Genomic DNA, 17,366 nt, shown 5'->3' with positions numbered 1-17,366 from the left:
GGAGGACAGACTAAGTGTCGCACCAAGGGTGGAATAATGTGAAATAGTACGGTATTCCAGTGTATTAGACAATAATAACTTAATTATTCCACCTGGAGTGCATCGTTTATTCTGCTCTCCACTTGCCCGACTGTCGTTTAACAACTGATGGCATCTTCCTTGCCCAAAGTGTCTCTAGTTCAAGGACTCGACGCCAATACACTTCGTAGAATGATGGTTAGTAGCGGCGAACGCCAAGCGAGCGCATATTCTTCTGGCAGCCTTGTTATTATATGCAGTAAGCTATGATTAGGCGACCATCCCACACGGCGACTTTCTCTTGGTATAATCGGGCCGGTGCGGCTCCGATTCCCAACCTCAGTTGCGACAACGTCGGGTGGTGCACCCATTACAGTTGCAGGCGGACTATTCGTTCGCGATCTTCCACGGCGAACATAGCCCCTAATGCATAACAAATGATTACCACCGACGACACATTCTGCTTCCCTTTTGTACACTGGCTATGGATCGGAGACTCCACGAAGTTCGAATCCGTCATTTCATGCAGCAATGTCAAGGCCTTCCATACGGAGTGCCGACGGCTTGATAGACTAACCACTGGATCACGTATGCTAAATTTGGGAACGTAGACACGTCACAGTGCCATGAACTACTGCTCACGAGAAGACGACCACTACACCAAGCTGACAGGCTTGGTAAGCAGTTGATGAGAATGATTCATCTTAAGCTACACCATGTGGCCAAACTCTCAATCTTTCTCTTCTAGCCTGATCACATATTGCAAGATAGCACGTCGAAATAGCCAGCAACATGGCGTTAGCGTGCCCTAGGAAATTCTTCAAGCGATGAGGCGACAACGCAGCGGCGGTCAACCTTATCTCTCCGGCCCACTCAGACGTCACATTCCTTGCCCCCTTCTCCGCCCTATGCATATCAACGGAGACCTGGAGGGTCAGAGGACACAAGTCAACAAACTTTGCAAACGGTTATGAGCCACGGTATGATACACGATTCTATATGTGTGCAATTGCCAAAATCTCCCTACAGGCCTTTTCATGTACTGATCGCAGGCTATCTATATTTCTTTGATTGCATCTTTTGCCAATCTCGTAGTCCCTGAAGTGGAGTATTACTCTTAGCCCTTGGAGGGAAAGATCAAATAAACTTGCAGCATGATACTGAGTCGAATCAAAGGGATACCACCCTGGCTGAGCGCCTCGGTTATTGCAGCATGTAGTGCGATGTGTTTTGGGTAAGTAGTACAAAGTACTGGTTGTTGCATGGCGGTATAGCTGCTAATAAGACGGCACTAGACTGGATACGGGCACTATAGGCTCGGTAACCAGCATGTCCTCTTTCCTGGACACGTTTGGCGAGCTCTCAGCCACAGTCCATGGTGTGGTCGTCTCTTCCATCCTCCTCCCCGGCGCCCTCTCGGCTCTCTTTGCGGGCATACTGGCGGACCGATGGGGCCGCACGCGGACTATCACCATCGGATCCGTCATCTTCGGCCTCGGGGCGTCTCTCGAGGCGGCCTCCTTCTGGCTGCCCATGTTTATTGTCGGCCGCCTTATCAAAGGAGTGGGAGAAGGTTTTTTCCTCAGCACAGCATACGTATACGTTTGCGAGATCTCGCCAGCGCGGATACGGGGCGTCATGGCGAGCGTGGTGCAGATGGTGATAGTTTCGGGCCTCGTGCTCGGCTTTTTCATGTGCTACGGCACCGAGCGCCTCCCAGGTTCACTCTCGTGGAGGCTGCCCATCACTGTACAGGCCATCGTCGCTTTCTCCAACGCCGCCTGTTGCTCGGTCATCCCTCCCAGTCCGAGGTGGTTGCAGGCGACGGGCCATGCGCAGCAGGCCAGGGAGATCAGCGCCCAGCTGGGGCTCGACGAGGCAGAGCAGGCAGAGCTGTTCTCTCAGGCTTCCATCGAGCCCCTCGAGCACTCCCCCGATATTTCCTTCTGGCAGGACCTCCAGCACACGGCTCGCGGCTTCAAGGAGACCTTCTCAGCCCCCTTTCGGGCGCGCACCCTCTTTGGCATTTTTCTCATGGCCATGCAGCAATTCAGTGGCATCGACGGAGTGCTGTACTATGCGCCTATCCTGCTTCGGCAGGCGGGTATCGCCTCCCAGCAGGCCAGCTTCCTCGCCTCGGGCGTGAGTGCACTCGTCATCATGGCGGTCACCATTCCCGCAACGGTTCTGGCTGACAAATGGGGACGCAAGACGTCGACTGTGGTCGGGGGGTCGCTGATCTTTGTGCTGATGCTGCTTATCGGGTCGCTGTATGCATCGAGCCAGGTTCATCGTGATCACGGCGCCGGAAGGTGGGTTGTCATTGTGAGCATATACCTCTTTGCGGCGGTGTTTAGTTTTACGTGGGCTATTGGGTTCAGGGCGTACTTGATTGAGATGTTGCCACGCAAGACGAGGAGCAGCGCAGCCAGTTTAGCGCAGAGTAGTAATTGGGTGGGTGTTCTTTTCTTTCTCTTTTCTCCCTCCTCACCCCTTCCCATTACTCCTAACTTCTGATCGTGAAAGCGAATCATACTAACAGAGTCTGCATAGGTGGCTAATTATATTGTGGCTCTCACGACGCCCGTTTTTATCGCCACGTCGAGCTTTGGTGCTTACTACTTCTTCGCCTTTTCGACCTTGCTTTGTACGGTTGTCTGCGCGGTGCTGATGGTGGAGACGAAGGGGCATAGTCTCGAAGTTATTGAAAAACAATATGCGGAGCGGCAGTCCACGAGTGAGGGGAGTTGGTACCTGGAGAAGTTGGGAATTAAGGGATCGAATATGAGGATGAAGGTCGTTCGGGTTGGGGCCAATGAGGGGTGAGCGGGTTCGATGTAGGGGCGATGATAGTCTCTGGGGAAAGTGAGAGGCGTGTGTGGTGCTAATAGGGCTGGGAACAACTGCTCATATATGCTGTCATGTCGCGAACCCGATCGTGATAGTTTGAGCGGAACTTTTGGTGTGAGACGCACCGGCCGATGTGTAGTTTTGGAGTCGCCAACAGCTAAGTGAAAATGAAGTTACGTTGCAGCCTTTATATATTGGTGTCACGTCTGCCGGATTCTTCGCATTTCAGCGCCTGTAGGTATAATTTGAGACTTCTGAGCATGGTGGCCAAGTCTAGGTTGCCCAATTCGTGAATGCTGAAGGCCTCATCCAACGGCTTCGAGATTTGAGTGGAAGTTGTCTCAGCTGATACAGATCCTACAAACTCGGCTTGAACACTAAAGCTACCACAATAATTCATCATAACTACCGATCCCGAAACCGGTCAACTAGAGCATATCCAGCAATGCTGTGAGGTTATTGCCAAGCTCATTGGGTTGCCTCTGTAAACGAACCCGGCGTCGCTCCTTATGACTTGCAGGTGGTGTTCTCCCAGTGATTCCCTTAGCGGCTTGTTTGCCAAATCACAAAATGGTGTTACCGAAAAATAGGAGTGTTCCGAAACATGTATACCTCATAGAATATCCTATGACTTTACATCGTGACAGACAGAATGTTAGATCCAATCAGTGATACAATAGGAACTTCAATAGCCTGACACTTCCACAGTCCAATAACCTTGTTCATTTTCCTCTGCATGTTTTCTTTCCACGCAACCGTGTTATTTTTAAAAACATTTATTATAAACTCGGAGACCCCGTATGATGAGCGAGAGCGAACACGAAATAGCCAAGGATCAATAGGTGCTTAGAGGATCGTTCAGCGTCCTGTCCTATACAGGAAGAGACAAGTCAGCAAGGTCAGCTTTCGCCCCAAACGGCGAGCTGTACCCATACCCAATTAAGCCTAAAAAAACTCTCTCCTCCGATGCTTATAGTGGTTAGCTAGCCTTTTCTTGCTCGGCAAGAACTTCAAGCATGTATATAAGGCACAGATGAACATCTCTGCCAAAGCTCCAGAACAACTCAGCATCATCAGCCTCCAAACCAAACAACCACCAATCTTCCATCTCCTCAATCACTGACCAGCAACTTCATCTCTCTCTCTCTGTCTCTCTCTGAGAACTTCACTAAAAACACAAAATAAGCCCTAAAATTGTCAAAATGCAGTTCTCCACCCTCTCCATCATGACCCTCGCCTGCACCGCCTTCGCGGCCGCGGCACCCGTCGAGCCTCGCGACGCAGCCTGCAACATCGCCGTCGCGGCCTCCGAGGTGTCTTGCATCAAGGGTTGCGGAAAGAACGAGGGTTGCATCACCGACTGGTATGGTCTTTTCCTCTAAGAAAACTGTGTGCGAAACTTATCTGACAATGAAAATGTAACAACAGCACCTTAACTGCCGTCTCTGCTTATCTGAAATGCGCTGGGTTTTAAGCTGGGGGTTGGGATTTGTGGGTAGATTTGATGCATATGACTGCGAAGGGCGGATAGAATCTCTCATTGATGGTAGTTTTGTTCGGAGTGGGAAACAGAGGTATAGATTGGGAAGATGATTAGAAAGGTTGCAATACGGTTCTTGAGTATTCCTACATTCATTTAGGCCATGGTTTCAAAGAGGGGATTCTAGATTAGAAAAAGGATAACTTCTTAGTCCTTTGACGTTGGTGCAGCCATCACTCTCAGCAACTTGCTTCTGTTGATCCCCATTGCCATTTTAGTCTCTTACTTGTAAGCATATCATATCATTTCTTTTGGTTGTCTTATTAGTGAAATGTCTAGGCTTGCTCTCTGTTATTGAGCGATTTACCAATGGCACTTTGTATTGAATACGGCCACCCTTAGGCCTTTCTGGCAACATGTCGTATGGGTTGTTGGATGGATCTGTACTACCCGTAGCGAATCAAATTACACTCAGCTGGGGGAACCTTCACCATTTCTGTACCAAATTTACAGGTTTCGTCTGTATGTCTCTCAAGATGGTGGGAGCCGCAGGGAATCCATTGTCATCCCGCAAACCCAGAATGATGGTCCACTGTAGCACAGTCAACCGCTACTTTCCGCTAGAGCTTCGGTCATTTCTTGTCACGACAATATCCTGTCGAAGATTTGCCATGCATCTTTCTCATGTGTAGAGCAGCACTATCATCTCCAGTTCGGTACGATGGCATCCACAAGGGTTCATCACTCAAAAGAGAATATATATAAAACTCAGAGACGCCGGAACAGTATGAAGACACCACTTCCTGCAACTCCTTTCGCGAGTCCAACTGCATATTGTACCATCACCCAATAACCTTTGGGTAACACCACATTACCGGTAACCAAATTAGCAGTGCACATCGCATCACTGCTTCAACTTCACTTATACAGCTCTTGGCTGCAACTAAAACGATTCACAAGCCAATTTAACCAGTAGATAACAATTATAATAGAGTACTGAATTCATTTAACTTTTAAAGGCAATGTATAACTTCGTATCAGTAGAGCCGAATTCTATAAGCCGTGAAATGCCGCCTTTATTGTGTATGTATCTACGATACCTTCTTAAGTATTACTCTACAAATATTACGCTTTGGGACGTGAAACTGCTGCGTTATGAGTATATAGAGGAGTAAATAGCTGATTCTATCTTTCATATACTAACAACGGCTTATCGTAGTATGAATACAACTAGAAATACGGAGTACCGTAGTAGGTGTTTCTAAGGGAATGCAGAGCTTAAGGGCATGAATGAGCCCGGATTTGAGAATGAAGTGCTCAAATTACAAGATCTTTGGGTCTATGTCGGGCAGATGGTTACGCGCAGCCATTCTTTACAATATTATTAAACTATATCAATGGTTGTAGGTTTCAGATAACTAAACCAAACCCGGGCTAGCGAGTTTTATGGCCTAGGGGAGAAGAATTACTAAATAAAACCTCAAGTAAGAGTCTTTAGGCTATACTAACATTAACTAGGTACACGCCTACGTTTCTATACTTCTACTAAATCCGATCCAGCGTTCTATAAGTATTACGGAAGTACTAACTACCGGATAGCCAATTCCGGCGGATTCGCGTTGAAATCAGGCCAAAGGTATTGAAGCTGCAGTAGTTAAGGAGGAGGTTAAGCCATCGGATTTGGAGAACTTAGAGCTGAACATACTGGCGCCAATTATTATGCAGAAGAGGTATCAATAAAGCGAATGATGTATAGGTCTGGGTCTGCGTGGCAAAGTTCCCGGTAGGGTTAGCCCCCAAGGGTCTCAACCTATTTGAAGAGGGTCTGGACCTCGTATTTATTATTACTGTCACTCTTGTTGTTATCTGCTGCTACTGCTGCTGCTGTTTGCTTGAGGCGTGTGCTCTGTCGTGTGATAGCTTTGGATTACTCTTTTCTGTCTGGCTTTTCAAGAATGTCTTCTTTTCAAACTTGGATACCCTGGGACGCCCTTGCATTAAGCGGCAAATTCGCGTATTCGTGCATGTATTTCTCCTGATCTATGAGTCTCTACAAGGTCGCTCTTGTCCCCGTGACTGAGAGCCTATCGAGAAAGGTGATAGTGGGTATATGTCTCTCTCGTCTGGAGACGAGTCCCAGTCACCGCAGGACTTGACTTGAGAAATACTGGTAGGACATCAACCTCGATTCATTATGTGGCACGCAGAAATCGTGCAGTGTATGCGATCTAAGGGAATGGGTTCTTTGCATCGAGCGGTTCCTCTAATCCAGTGGCTGGCCCATGGCGCCCTTGAATTCAATCGCTAAGCAACCCCTAAAAGTAAGTAATCCCTCTGTGTTAGTTGGCATGGGGTACACTTGGGCACTTCTTGGTGGGTTACCCTGCGCCTTCCGTAAAATCCATTCCGTAGTCAAAATACCACGTCTTTCTTCGTGCATCAAGTTTTCAACTCTAGCTCTTCTGAAATATACAGCACTGCCGGAATCGCCATTCCACCTCGAGCAAATCAGACACTCCGTGGTCAATTCACTGTACAACTACCGTCAGCGAGTAAGTAATTCACCTGCGCTACCCATCGCAGTCCGGTCGTGACCAACCTGTAGTATCAAAAAGAACCAAGTTGCTCCTACCTACTACGCTGGAACACTGTGATAACCTCATATTAGTTCACCCTTGGTGCGCCGTATATTCTGTCCTCCGCTGAGCAGATGCGACTCTTACCCTGTCGTCAATCTCGGCAACTTCGCCGGTGCCGACAGGTACTCTAGCGCTCTGTACTATTCGCACTGTCCATCCATCACACCTTCGCGCACCGCCCGTTTGTTCGTGTCGGCGAATACCCGCGTTGAGCATACGTTTGAAGTTGCCCGGGATCGATATCAATCCACGATCGAGTGGTATGCACTTTATGGTCGTCTCTTGCCTGAAGCCACCCAGCGTATGTACTTTATTTGTTATTCGTGAGCTGCTGACCCGCTCGGTTGCTGCCCCTCTTTCAGCACTCCCTCGCCTATCTGAACCCAATCATTCATTGACTAAATCCACATCACATCTGCGAGAGTAATAATCATGACGTTTATTGCCCGTCTCTTGTCCAAGACCAAGCCGGTGCTGGTTCCAGGTATGATGCGCTCGCTATTTTCCTCCCGAGACGGGATCTTGACGTGTGCTCTCCAGGAAAGCTGTTGGTGTCGGAGCTCTGGTTCGAAGTCCCCCTCGACCACTCCAAACCCGACGGCAAGAAGATCAAGCTCTTCGCCAGAACTGCGACCAAATATGAACGCCCAGTCGTGCCGCTACCCGCGGATGACAAGTCCTGGCAGAAACCCTACCTACTCTACCTACAAGGCGGTCCCGGCTTTGGGAACCCTGCGCCCCAGGATAGCACTCTTTCAACTTATATGCTGGATAGGGGCTACGAGCTGCTCCTTCTTGACTACCGCGGCGTCGGCTTCAGCTGTCCCGTTTCGGCCAGCACGCTCAAGGAGGTTGGCGGTCCCAAGGAGCAGGCGGAGTACCTGAAGCATTTCCGGGCGGACAATATCGTCCGGGATAGCGAGGCTGTGCGCAAGTGCTTGACCAAGGACTACCCGCCCGAGAAGCAGAAGTGGTCCATCTTCGGCCAATCCTTTGGTGGCATGACGGCCCTGACCTACTTGTCTTTTCACCCGGCGGGATTACGTGAGGCCTTCATCACGGGCGGTCTCGTCGCCTTGGATAAGGGCCCGGAGGAGGTCTACAGCATTACCTACCCGAGAGTCTTGGAGAGGAACAAGGATTACTATGCGAAGTATCCGCAGGACATCGCTGCTGTGAAAGAAGTTGCTGCGAAGATTATTGAATTAGGCGGCGAAGACGGCATTCCCATCCCAGCGGGCCGACTCACAGTTCCGAGACTCATGACCATTGGACTCAATTTCGGCATGGATGGCGGTATTGATCTCGTTCACAACATGATTCTCAAGATGAAGGCCGACCTGGACCAGTTCGGGGTTTTTACGAAGGCGAGCTTGAGTAAGTTCAACCAGATGATCGATTGGGACTCCGCACCGATATACATCTTGCTCCACGAACCATGTTGGTGCTATGGTCCTGGCGTAGCAGGGAAATGGGCAGCCGAGCGAGTGGGAAAATCCCTCGACACCTTCCAGTGGCTCCAAGCCGACTGGGCGGGTCCCGAGTCATTGAAAGAGGACGAGCCGCTTTGCTTCGCTGGGGAGATGACGTACCCTTTTCTCCTTGACACCTGTGAGGATTTGTCCGGGCTGAAGGAGACGGCGCAAATACTGGCCGAATTTGATGAATGGCCATCCCTGTACGACGAGGCGCAGTTGCAGGAGAACAAAGTGCCCGTCTACGCGGCTATCTATAATGATATGTACGTGGACCCGGATACTTCGAGGGTGACGGCCAGGAAGGTCAAGGGGATCAAGACATGGGAGACAAATGTGCACTACCATGGCGCGGTAAGTCAATCTCGGAGCTCTTATTTCCTCTGCTTGTCGTGTCTCAAGGGGTAGCACAATCCGTAAAAGGCTGTCCCACCACAGCTTTACACTCCTAAGATCACATATAAGTAGCAATTACTAACTCCAAGAATTTCTTAGGTACGGCAGAAGCCTCAAGATGTATTTAGGGAGTTGTTGAATTTGAGGGATGATACAATTGACTGAGGTCGGGAAACGAAGGGTGGAACTCGGGCACGTTGAGACTTTGAGCAGAGTCAACATCGTGATATGAAATTGGGGGATATATCATGATTAGCTAAGCATAACCAACTTTGACTTTTGACACTGAAATACTCGGCCAGTGACGTGCACATCGCTAAATGGCAAAGCCAACTGGTCCCATAAGTAGCTTATGTGCCATGCCTTCGTTGTCTACCTATATCGGGACCTTGGGTGCATGTGTCCTCCAGAAGTCACACCGCTCCTTAAATTGCGTCAGGTCCGCCGTTGAGAACCCCTGGGCGTTAACAACGAACTCCTGGCCGCTTTTCAACGGAGGCACGCCGGTTACATTCTCCGCTGTCAATTTCAAAGCGTTCGGGTCGCCCGTCATGAAGTAAGACGCAAATGCACCTGAAGCACGTACAATGAGTATCATCCGTTCCTTAGTAAAGGGGGCTTGGCTCACCTGCGTATCCCTGGTAATGCAGCGGGTCAGTCTGTTGGGCTGAGTTGACGGTATTCCACTAGATTTTCCGTTTAGTTCATGTGCCATATAAACGCCAAAGTTTCGAGCATATGTAAAGAGGCCTGGAAGCAGGTCAGGCCACTTACCCAGTAAACATCACTAGCATGTGTAGCTGGCGAGATAGTGTACTCCCCCAGCCACCCCCCCTTCAGAGCAGCTCCAGCCCCCGCCATCCAATACGCTGGACAGGCAAGAACGCTGTCGCGGTACACCAGCCCAGTACGGGTATACGAGTCGCTGTACGACCCAATCGCCTCGGAGCTGCCGTTCTCCGGGTACAGCACCTTCAACTGAGCCAGATCGGCCTCGGAGAAATTGGGGAGGTACCCTCTGAGCCAGCCATCGAAGGAGGCGGCTGACGAGTTGAAGGGCGGACTGCCGCTATTGGTGGCGCTGCGTAGGCCGGCCGGGATGAAGTTCTCGCCTTCGTGGGTGTTGTACATGCTGAAGGCGAGCTGTATGTTGACGCCACTTCCGTCGCTCTGGTTCGCCGCGGTGGCAGCGGATAATGGCTGGGTGAGGAATTCGCCGTCGATGATAGGGCCCCAGGAGTAACTTGTCGTGTTGTAGGTATGCGAGTTGCCGACGATTAGGCTAGCATTGCGGAGGGTCTGGACGTCGAGGCTTTTGAGACACTTCAAGCTATCCGGGCCCGTACAGTCGGTTAAGCTGGCGAGCATGTCGTATCGTGCTTGAGACTCTGGATCTTCATTTCGGTACGTCTTGGGCCAGAAGGGGCTCGATGCTAGAGCTTTTTCGAAAAGGGGCGGGTTGTGTTTCCGGGCTATGACTTGAGCAACAACACTGCCACCACCTGCCGATTGTCCCCAGATGGAGACGTGATTCGGGTCGCCGCCGAACTCTTTGATGTACTTTTGAGTCCATTTCAGAACCTGTTTGAAGTCAATGGTCAGCCCCCAGTTTCGCAAAGGGGAGGAGAAATGCATTCGAGCAACACCAGAAACTCCAAGTAAACGTAAAAGTAAGCTGAAACTCACCATCTGCTGATCCAACAACCCAGCATTTACATCCGACTTGGGGTCCTCCGCCACCTCCCTGCCCGGCAGAAAGCCAAATGCATTGACTCTATAATTCGGATAGACGAACATCATGTCACTCGACTCGGACACATTGAGAATAGGATAAGCCGAAGGCGGGATCGTAAAGTACGCCGACCCTTGGATGAACGCGCCACCGTAGAACGTCACGACCACGGGTCGAAGGGGCTGTCCTTCACTCCAGGGGCGGCCATACAGGCCTAAATACAAACAGTCTTCGGAGCCGTTAACCTGGGCGGACATGGTCAGTGACTTGTGGACAAAAGCACTGAATACGTGTGGACTCTCACCGTCCGTTGTGGACACATGTCAAAAGGTTGGAGAGAATCGTATGTCCCGTTAGTGATTGGCAAAGGGGGTTGCAGAGCTCGGAATCTTGGATGGAAATCAGTATAGCTGTTCTAACAAGTCTCACCGAACAGTGTTTTTCCAGGTAACTTGCCTGTTCTCGCCAATAGGAGGCGCCGCGAAGGGGATCTTTTGCCAATACGATATGCCATACTGAGCACTATAGGCCCCCTGAAACGTGCCGTAGTCCAGAGTCGCAACCGTCTTGATTTTTTCCGCCGCAGCCAGTCTGGCCGCAAACACCGCAAGCCATACCGACACTAGCACACCCAGACGTAATGCCATGGTAAACGACTAAGCAATAAGCAACAAGACATAGAACTGTCTCTTGTCTTGGCGGTCATGACAGCGGATTCCGGGAGAACTGTGGCTTATGTATCCTTTTCCCAAGTTCAGTGTGGACATAACGACCAGCAATGCAATGTCGTATTGCGATGCCAATCCCCCCTCGCTCCATATTGCAACGTCGTTCATGCTGGGGTAGGCCCAGGTTGTCCCCGGATCTCGTTTCTTAGCTCTACCGTATTGGCACCTTGGGGAAGAAAGATCGTGGGGTAACAAAACTTGGAGAAAGGTCGACTAGTGGTTACGCGCGGCCAATGAAGTCGCAGCGGACCCATGCCTAAAGAAGGTGATCCCATTCGGGGCTCGGCCATGGTAGCAATCATACACCGAGGTTGATGGTTGATTTTCCGTAAGATTTATGTGCTCCTTACTCAATAACAGACAGGTTGGCCCTAGTGATCCTATTTTCTTGTACCCCGTTTGCGTATGCGGAAGTGATCGAGATAACTGAGACTGGTGATGGGGTGCGGATGAATCGAGACAAATAAAAAAGGGAAATGATAGCTGGCCCAGACGCCCAACTCGCACCTTGCACTCAATCCCGTCCATGAAGTACAGCTCTCCGCTCAACGCAACCTGTGCTGAATCATCTCGAGAACTCCAATATCCAGTGGAGAAGCAAGTGCGAATTCCTTCCCACGAGCCCGAGAAAGGAAAACCACGAAAAAGAAACATACCCTCCTCCTAAACCCACAATTCAAAACCCCAGAAGTTATCCTAGTCTTCCTTTCAAACCCGACATTTGCTGCGCCGAAACCCCCAGTATAAACGTATCCGTGTTCCCCGCGCTGTCATTTCACGTAACCCACCGACAAGAGTCCTCGAGGTCTTTTCAACCAGGGAAAGTCAAGAATTTTCGCCTCCCCGAACCACATACCTTACCAACGAGGCCGACCTCCCATAACGGGCCCTCCCGGCCTCCCATAGGGCCCCTCGGGCGGCGGCGGCGGCGGGGGGAACAACGGCCTCTCCATAGCGGGCAACTGGTTAACATGATCTTGCTCCCTCCTCGCCACGGTCTCCTTGAGTATCAGGGCCGAAATCTCCGGGTGCGTCAACAGGAAATCCGACGTTTGCTGCGGCACGCGCCTCCACAATAGAGGTTGCATGAACCCGACTCTCGCAAACACCATCTTCATTAGTGGGTCCGACTCGGGTAGGCCTTGGTACAACTTATAGCACAACTGCAAAACCTCCGCCTGGGCAGCGTCTGGCCCGGCCGTTTCGAGCATGTCGATGCAGACGCGGGCGATGGCGAGCTTGAAGTCGTCGAGGAGGAACTTGTTGGCGCAGATGTAGCAGTCAAGGTTCATCTCATAGGTGAGGAGCCACGATCGCAGGTCCTCGCCTTGGATGCGATTGGGATCGGTAGGCAGAGCGGTGGCCGGGCGCATGGGAGGCGGCGAGGGCAGGCGGTGTCGTCGGTCGGCTGCGCGACGCCGGTGCCGTGCTCGACGATCGGGCTCGACGATGACCATGCCGGGTGGAATGCCGTTCAGGACGGGCATGGGGGCCGGAGGCAGGCGGGGGGCGGCGCAGTGCCAGCAAGGCGGTCCGCCTCCATTGACACATTGTCTACAGCCTGGCATTCGGGGTGAGCTCTTATAAGTCGACGTAAGCCGGTGGCTTCTTGATGTTTAACTTACCACATCCGAACCTATGCGCACCTGGGTGTTTCTGGCGAAGTCTCTCCCAGTGGCGGTCCTCCCTCCTCCTCCGCCTCTCGCGAAGCCGTCGACTCCGCGCGCTGGAAGAATCACTCTGTATGCTCCCAATATCGGAGTCGGAATCGGATGCTGCCGTGTCGTCACCTTCCAGACCCTTGCCTTTGTCATCAACTAGACGTGTCCCATGTATTAGCGCAGCCCTCAACTTGTGTTACCGAAAGAGACTTGGTTTACCGAGGACTGATGCTATCGGCTTGATGGGCACATATTTCTCCTCGTACAGAAAAGCGACGATGAAGTGGAAGATAGCGGGGTCCTCCTCGGGAAGGTCAATAACTTGAGTTTCTGCCTCTTTGAACTCGCCGCAGAGCGCCTTGCGGAAATACTCGGACTTCAGTAACACACTTTTATGTACCTGGCAGTCGTAAGCCCAAAAGTTCACGTTGGTTATGTGAGGAGGAGGAGGACTTGGAGGGCATTCGTCGACTTACATAGAAAGTCTGTACATGATCAAAGGCCTCGCCCACCCGTAGAGGGATGACTGGTGAGTTGTAACGTCTGCAATCTTTTAGTCAGTCATATAAAATCCAGAGAAATAAATATGCCGGCCGATTCGAGAGGGTAACTTGGAAGCTGATCAAGATGCCCGCAGCGTTGCGATGGACTGACTCCGCAATGGGATGGACCCGGTATCCATCGGCAAGCGTACTCGTAAACAAGAAGCAGGGGACCACCTAGCAGCGCGTCGTAAGACGGGAGATCGTCAACTTACCCGTCGGCAGAAGATAGCCAAAGATCTTCATTCGGGTTCAAAGACGCCTTGCGATTCTTTTCTTCGTGCGTCGAGTCCAAAACCACAATTTCGGGCACATTTGTCGACGGCGCCCTCATGACCTCGTCTAATGTGCTTGTCATCGTGGTTGTGTTCGTCGTCTGCGTTCCTACTGTCCCCGCGGCGCCGACCGCATTGCTGCTGCTACCAGTACCACTCGGCCCCTCACCGCCGTTCTCGTTTTCATCGTCGCCGGCCCGTCTACGAACCATTATTAGGCACGTTTAATTATCAAAAGAGTTGTGCTATACTCGGTTGCAGTGTTGCAGGATGGAATTTGTATTTGTAAATGGAGATGGAGGGGGCTCGTGCATCAGATAGATAGTATTGACGCAAGTGATGATAATAACGCTTTGGATTAGACCACTACAGAAATGTGGTGGTGGGCCATATCACCTGCAGCATGCGGACAGGAATACAGAGCAAAACCTTCTCAGGCAGCCAGCCACTACATGAATGCCAGCCGATTAAATGGTGGTGTTGGGCAGCTGGGCGAGAACGAAGGCTGGGCGGGGTGGAGGGTAGTACCCCAGCTTTCCCATGCACACGCGACGTCTTTTCGAGCCGGCGAGGCGCATTGCCCACCACAAGGCAACAGGCGGAATAGTGTGTAACAATGTAGCATGCCTCAGTGTTTCAGTGTAGCGGACTAGGTACGAAGCCTCTGGCCAAGCGTAATTGGACTAGCAGCAGTACGAATCTACATCGCTAACGAGAATACACTGTTCCACGCCAACCATGTAAGCCCCAAGCCTCAGTACCTCTGTATAAGCTGTTATTTACATAAAAATATAGTTAACTTCCTAAAGTCGCTTTCTTAACTATATTTACAGCTTTAGCTAGCCAGAAGTAGCGGGACAATATTGTTTTATATATATAAAAGAATGCTAGACTAAAAAAGAGAGACCAAAAGAATTATAAGTACGGGTGCTCGTTCCTCTTTTATAAGAGAAATGGGTGTATAAAGGTGGGATAGTCCTGGTGTTTCGTTCCATTGTTCATGTATAAGCGCCATAATACTCTAGTTAATAGAACCGCAAATTCTAGGCTTAAGTATGTATGCTACTAATAATTTAGTTACTAAGTAGTCTGGATTTGGTACTAATTTAGCCCTCTTGATTACACTCGAGAGTATAGGATTAAGCGTCATAGTTATAACCTAGGCTAAAAGCGGTATGGTTGCTAGTTGTCACGCCGTGCTAGGGGTTGCAATCCTTGCCACTACGCCACCGTACCAGATGTCTTCACCAAAAGAGACCAATACCAAAGTCCCTGACTTTGATATCTGCAACCACTTATCAATCTGTTCAGACCAGTGTAGGTCAATCACGTGACAACCGTCACACTAGTGTAGATAGTAGGTTAGACCCCTCTGTCCTTCCTTAGAGAGAGTAAAAGTACCTTAAAGAGCTTCTTAACACTAACCTACGTAAAGCAACGCGAAGAACAGGCATAGCGGTTAATATGACATCACGAAGCTGCTACTAATCCTATGAATAAGGAAGGAAACTTAGTAGAGAGTGTATTTCCCCGCGTTTCAGAGCCGAGAGTAGCCGGAATAGGATTAGGATACTAGTAACAGCAAGCCCAGTACCTAGTGAACTGAAATAATTGCTAACAGTTAGTGAGTATTTAGCTTTGTTAGGTACTGTACTTACTGTTAATAGTATCCTAACCCTATCCCGGCTGCTCTTAGACCTAAAAGGCGGGGAAGTAAAATTTATACTAACATGCTAGTACCAGTGCGATCCTACACTACATTTTTCATTGTAGTGAAATATAATAAATTCTAGGAAGGAAATAGGTCCCATACTTAGACTTATTAAGAGCTGCTGTACCTAGCCGCTACATAGTAAAAACAAAGAGCTAAAGGACTACCGTAAGTCTCTATATAAACACGCGGTAAGAGAGAACTTTATGATTAGATTGGTAATAAAGTGTCACAAAAGTCAGTGGTATAGTTACAGGTAGTAGTCAGATTAGGTCTACTACCGGGAAGCTAACGGAACCGTGACGGGCCGTCGGCGTTTCAGGAAAACCTTCAAGCCCTCAAAATGGTGTTCCGGCACCGAAGGGACCGAAGGGATCGAATGGACTTGTAGGAGCAAGTACCCTTCTCTATATATTTTTACTGCTAGCATTACGAAGTAATGATTGTGCCTAGCCTCCATCGCTGTCTTTGACCTGTTGCTACATAAAAATACTCAAGTTATAATCCCCCGATAGAAGGTATAGTTGCGGTTGCTATAACTAAAATACTGCTTACTTAATTCTCTACTATAAACTATATAGTAGAGAAAGAGATCCTTAGAGCCGATCTTAAAGCCCTGCCGCTCTATTTATACACTCTCTTGAATACTACACTAGTGATACGTGACCCCATGGGGGGTTACCCTGTAGCTACAGATAAGACAGATAAGACAGATAAGATAAGATAAGATAAGAGCTATAAAAGAGCTCTGCCAGGCCAGAATAGCTGACTTGGCTATCCTTTTCCAATACAACAATTCACACCCCATATGCACTCGCATCAAATGGTAGCATCTCCAGAAGATCAAGAAATCCAACCAAACCAACCATCAATTCGGCCACTTCCCATCGCCGCCAGCGTCCTGTACGCACCAATCACAGCCCCAAAATTCTCATCTATATAAACCCCAGAGTTCCTCCAAATCCTCTTTGCCTACTGCTGGAAGCGTTCCACCCCCACTGCATCTGTCAAATCCATCAACACAGTCAAAAGCAGTCAACGTACCTCGCAAAATCCTTCACATTCCCCAAGCCCATCACATTGCCAAGGCATCCACCCTTGGCACCTCCCCTTCCAACATAAGCCGCAACTTGAAGTCTTCACTACCTGTTGCCGGCCGGTGGAAGCCTTCCGTCTCCTCTACATCAGTCAGAATCATCAAGCATCAAGACATCAACATCAACGCCCTGAGAAAGACGATTGGACCCTCAAGGTATCTTCGGATCAATCTTTACCACCTGCGGGTGAATACTGAGCGATCCCAAGAGCCCGCTGTACGGTTGGCATACGTCCAACAGAGACTGATTGCGATAGATTGAGCGTGATTGACTGGTGATCACAACATGTCCGGCAGAGTGACACGCTCTACTCGCAACCGCGAATCCGACAATCTGAGCACCGAGGAAGACAACCAGCCGTTTCCAGAAGACGGTCCCTTCTACGACCGCGGGGAAGCTGCAAGCATCGATCACGACATCTCTCGACCCCCGCTCACTACCTCAATCAAGACAATAAGCTATTTGGACCGCAAGACAGATCGAATCTACAATTTTTTCATCAACGAGTCCAGATGATCGAGAACATACCAACACAGCAAGTCGGCCAGCACCCAGCTGCCACCGCAAGAATGTACGACCAACTCGCAGACAGGGTCAGGACGTTGCAAGCCGAACTAGATCAACTCAAGGCAGCAAGCCTTGAACGTCGTATTGATGATATCGACCAACGATCATAATCCCCGGACGTCAGGCATCAGCAGTGGCGCTCCCATGCTGACAGCAATCCTATACATTATCTACCCCTTCCATCTCTCTCACGCA

At 50.0% G+C, this 17,366-nt stretch overlaps 5 protein-coding genes across 5 annotated transcripts; 3 read left to right on the top strand and 2 right to left on the bottom strand.

The window, feature by feature from the left end:
* The first annotated feature begins 1,052 nt into the window (after positions 1-1,052).
* BCR38DRAFT_235197 (sugar transport protein) lies at positions 1,053-3,048 on the top strand. The gene is made up of 3 exons (XM_040854349.1): positions 1,053-1,252; positions 1,314-2,472; positions 2,572-3,048. Exons 1-3 carry the CDS (start codon positions 1,173-1,175, stop codon positions 2,842-2,844), a joined length of 1,512 nt encoding a protein of 503 aa, XP_040714049.1. The 5' UTR covers positions 1,053-1,172; the 3' UTR covers positions 2,845-3,048.
* Positions 3,049-3,861: 813 nt separating this feature from the next.
* BCR38DRAFT_525253 (uncharacterized protein) lies at positions 3,862-4,645 on the top strand. The gene is made up of 2 exons (XM_040865315.1): positions 3,862-4,231; positions 4,297-4,645. Exons 1-2 carry the CDS (start codon positions 4,071-4,073, stop codon positions 4,340-4,342), a joined length of 207 nt encoding a protein of 68 aa, XP_040714048.1. The 5' UTR covers positions 3,862-4,070; the 3' UTR covers positions 4,343-4,645.
* Positions 4,646-7,419: 2,774 nt separating this feature from the next.
* Positions 7,420-9,023, top strand: BCR38DRAFT_458790 (Alpha/Beta hydrolase protein; the record flags this gene model as incomplete). Its single annotated transcript, XM_040862212.1, has 3 exons — positions 7,420-7,471; positions 7,528-8,816; positions 8,958-9,023. 3 exons carry the CDS (start codon positions 7,420-7,422, stop codon positions 9,021-9,023), a joined length of 1,407 nt encoding a protein of 468 aa, XP_040714047.1.
* Positions 9,024-9,234: 211 nt separating this feature from the next.
* On the bottom strand, positions 9,235-11,237 carry BCR38DRAFT_458789 (carboxylesterase; the record flags this gene model as incomplete). The annotated part of the gene is made up of 6 exons (XM_040862211.1): positions 9,235-9,431; positions 9,487-9,544; positions 9,633-10,439; positions 10,545-10,835; positions 10,895-10,979; positions 11,047-11,237. The coding sequence occupies 6 exons, from the start codon at positions 11,235-11,237 to the stop codon at positions 9,235-9,237; spliced, it is 1,629 nt and encodes a 542-aa protein (XP_040714046.1).
* Positions 11,238-12,175: 938 nt separating this feature from the next.
* Positions 12,176-13,879, bottom strand: BCR38DRAFT_346643 (uncharacterized protein; the record flags this gene model as incomplete). The annotated part of the gene is made up of 5 exons (XM_040856268.1): positions 12,176-12,879; positions 12,944-13,135; positions 13,190-13,379; positions 13,456-13,522; positions 13,737-13,879. 5 exons carry the CDS (start codon positions 13,877-13,879, stop codon positions 12,176-12,178), a joined length of 1,296 nt encoding a protein of 431 aa, XP_040714045.1.
* Positions 13,880-17,366: the final 3,487 nt, after the last annotated feature.

The sequence above is a fragment of the Pseudomassariella vexata genome (genome assembly GCF_002105095.1).
Source record: "Pseudomassariella vexata strain CBS 129021 chromosome Unknown BCR38scaffold_9, whole genome shotgun sequence".
NCBI classification, from domain to species: domain Eukaryota; kingdom Fungi; phylum Ascomycota; class Sordariomycetes; order Amphisphaeriales; family Pseudomassariaceae; genus Pseudomassariella; species Pseudomassariella vexata.
Note: the sequence above shows the minus strand (reverse complement) of the source record. Positions and strands in the feature narration are given on the sequence as shown.

What these genes read in the sequence shown, in the direction of transcription:
- BCR38DRAFT_525253 (XM_040865315.1), top strand. Translation starts at nt 4,071, where the DNA reads ATGCAGTTCTCCACCCTCTCCATCATGACCCTCGCCTGCACCGCCTTC. An exon ending in GAGGGTTGCATCACCGACTG is followed by an intron (nt 4,232 to 4,296) that starts GTATGGTCTTTT and finishes ATGTAACAACAG; the next exon opens with CACCTTAACTGCCGTCTCTG.
- BCR38DRAFT_235197 (XM_040854349.1), top strand. Translation starts at nt 1,173, where the DNA reads ATGATACTGAGTCGAATCAAAGGGATACCACCCTGGCTGAGCGCCTCG. An exon ending in TGTAGTGCGATGTGTTTTGG is followed by an intron (nt 1,253 to 1,313) that starts GTAAGTAGTACA and finishes AGACGGCACTAG; the next exon opens with ACTGGATACGGGCACTATAG. An exon ending in TAGCGCAGAGTAGTAATTGG is followed by an intron (nt 2,473 to 2,571) that starts GTGGGTGTTCTT and finishes GAGTCTGCATAG; the next exon opens with GTGGCTAATTATATTGTGGC.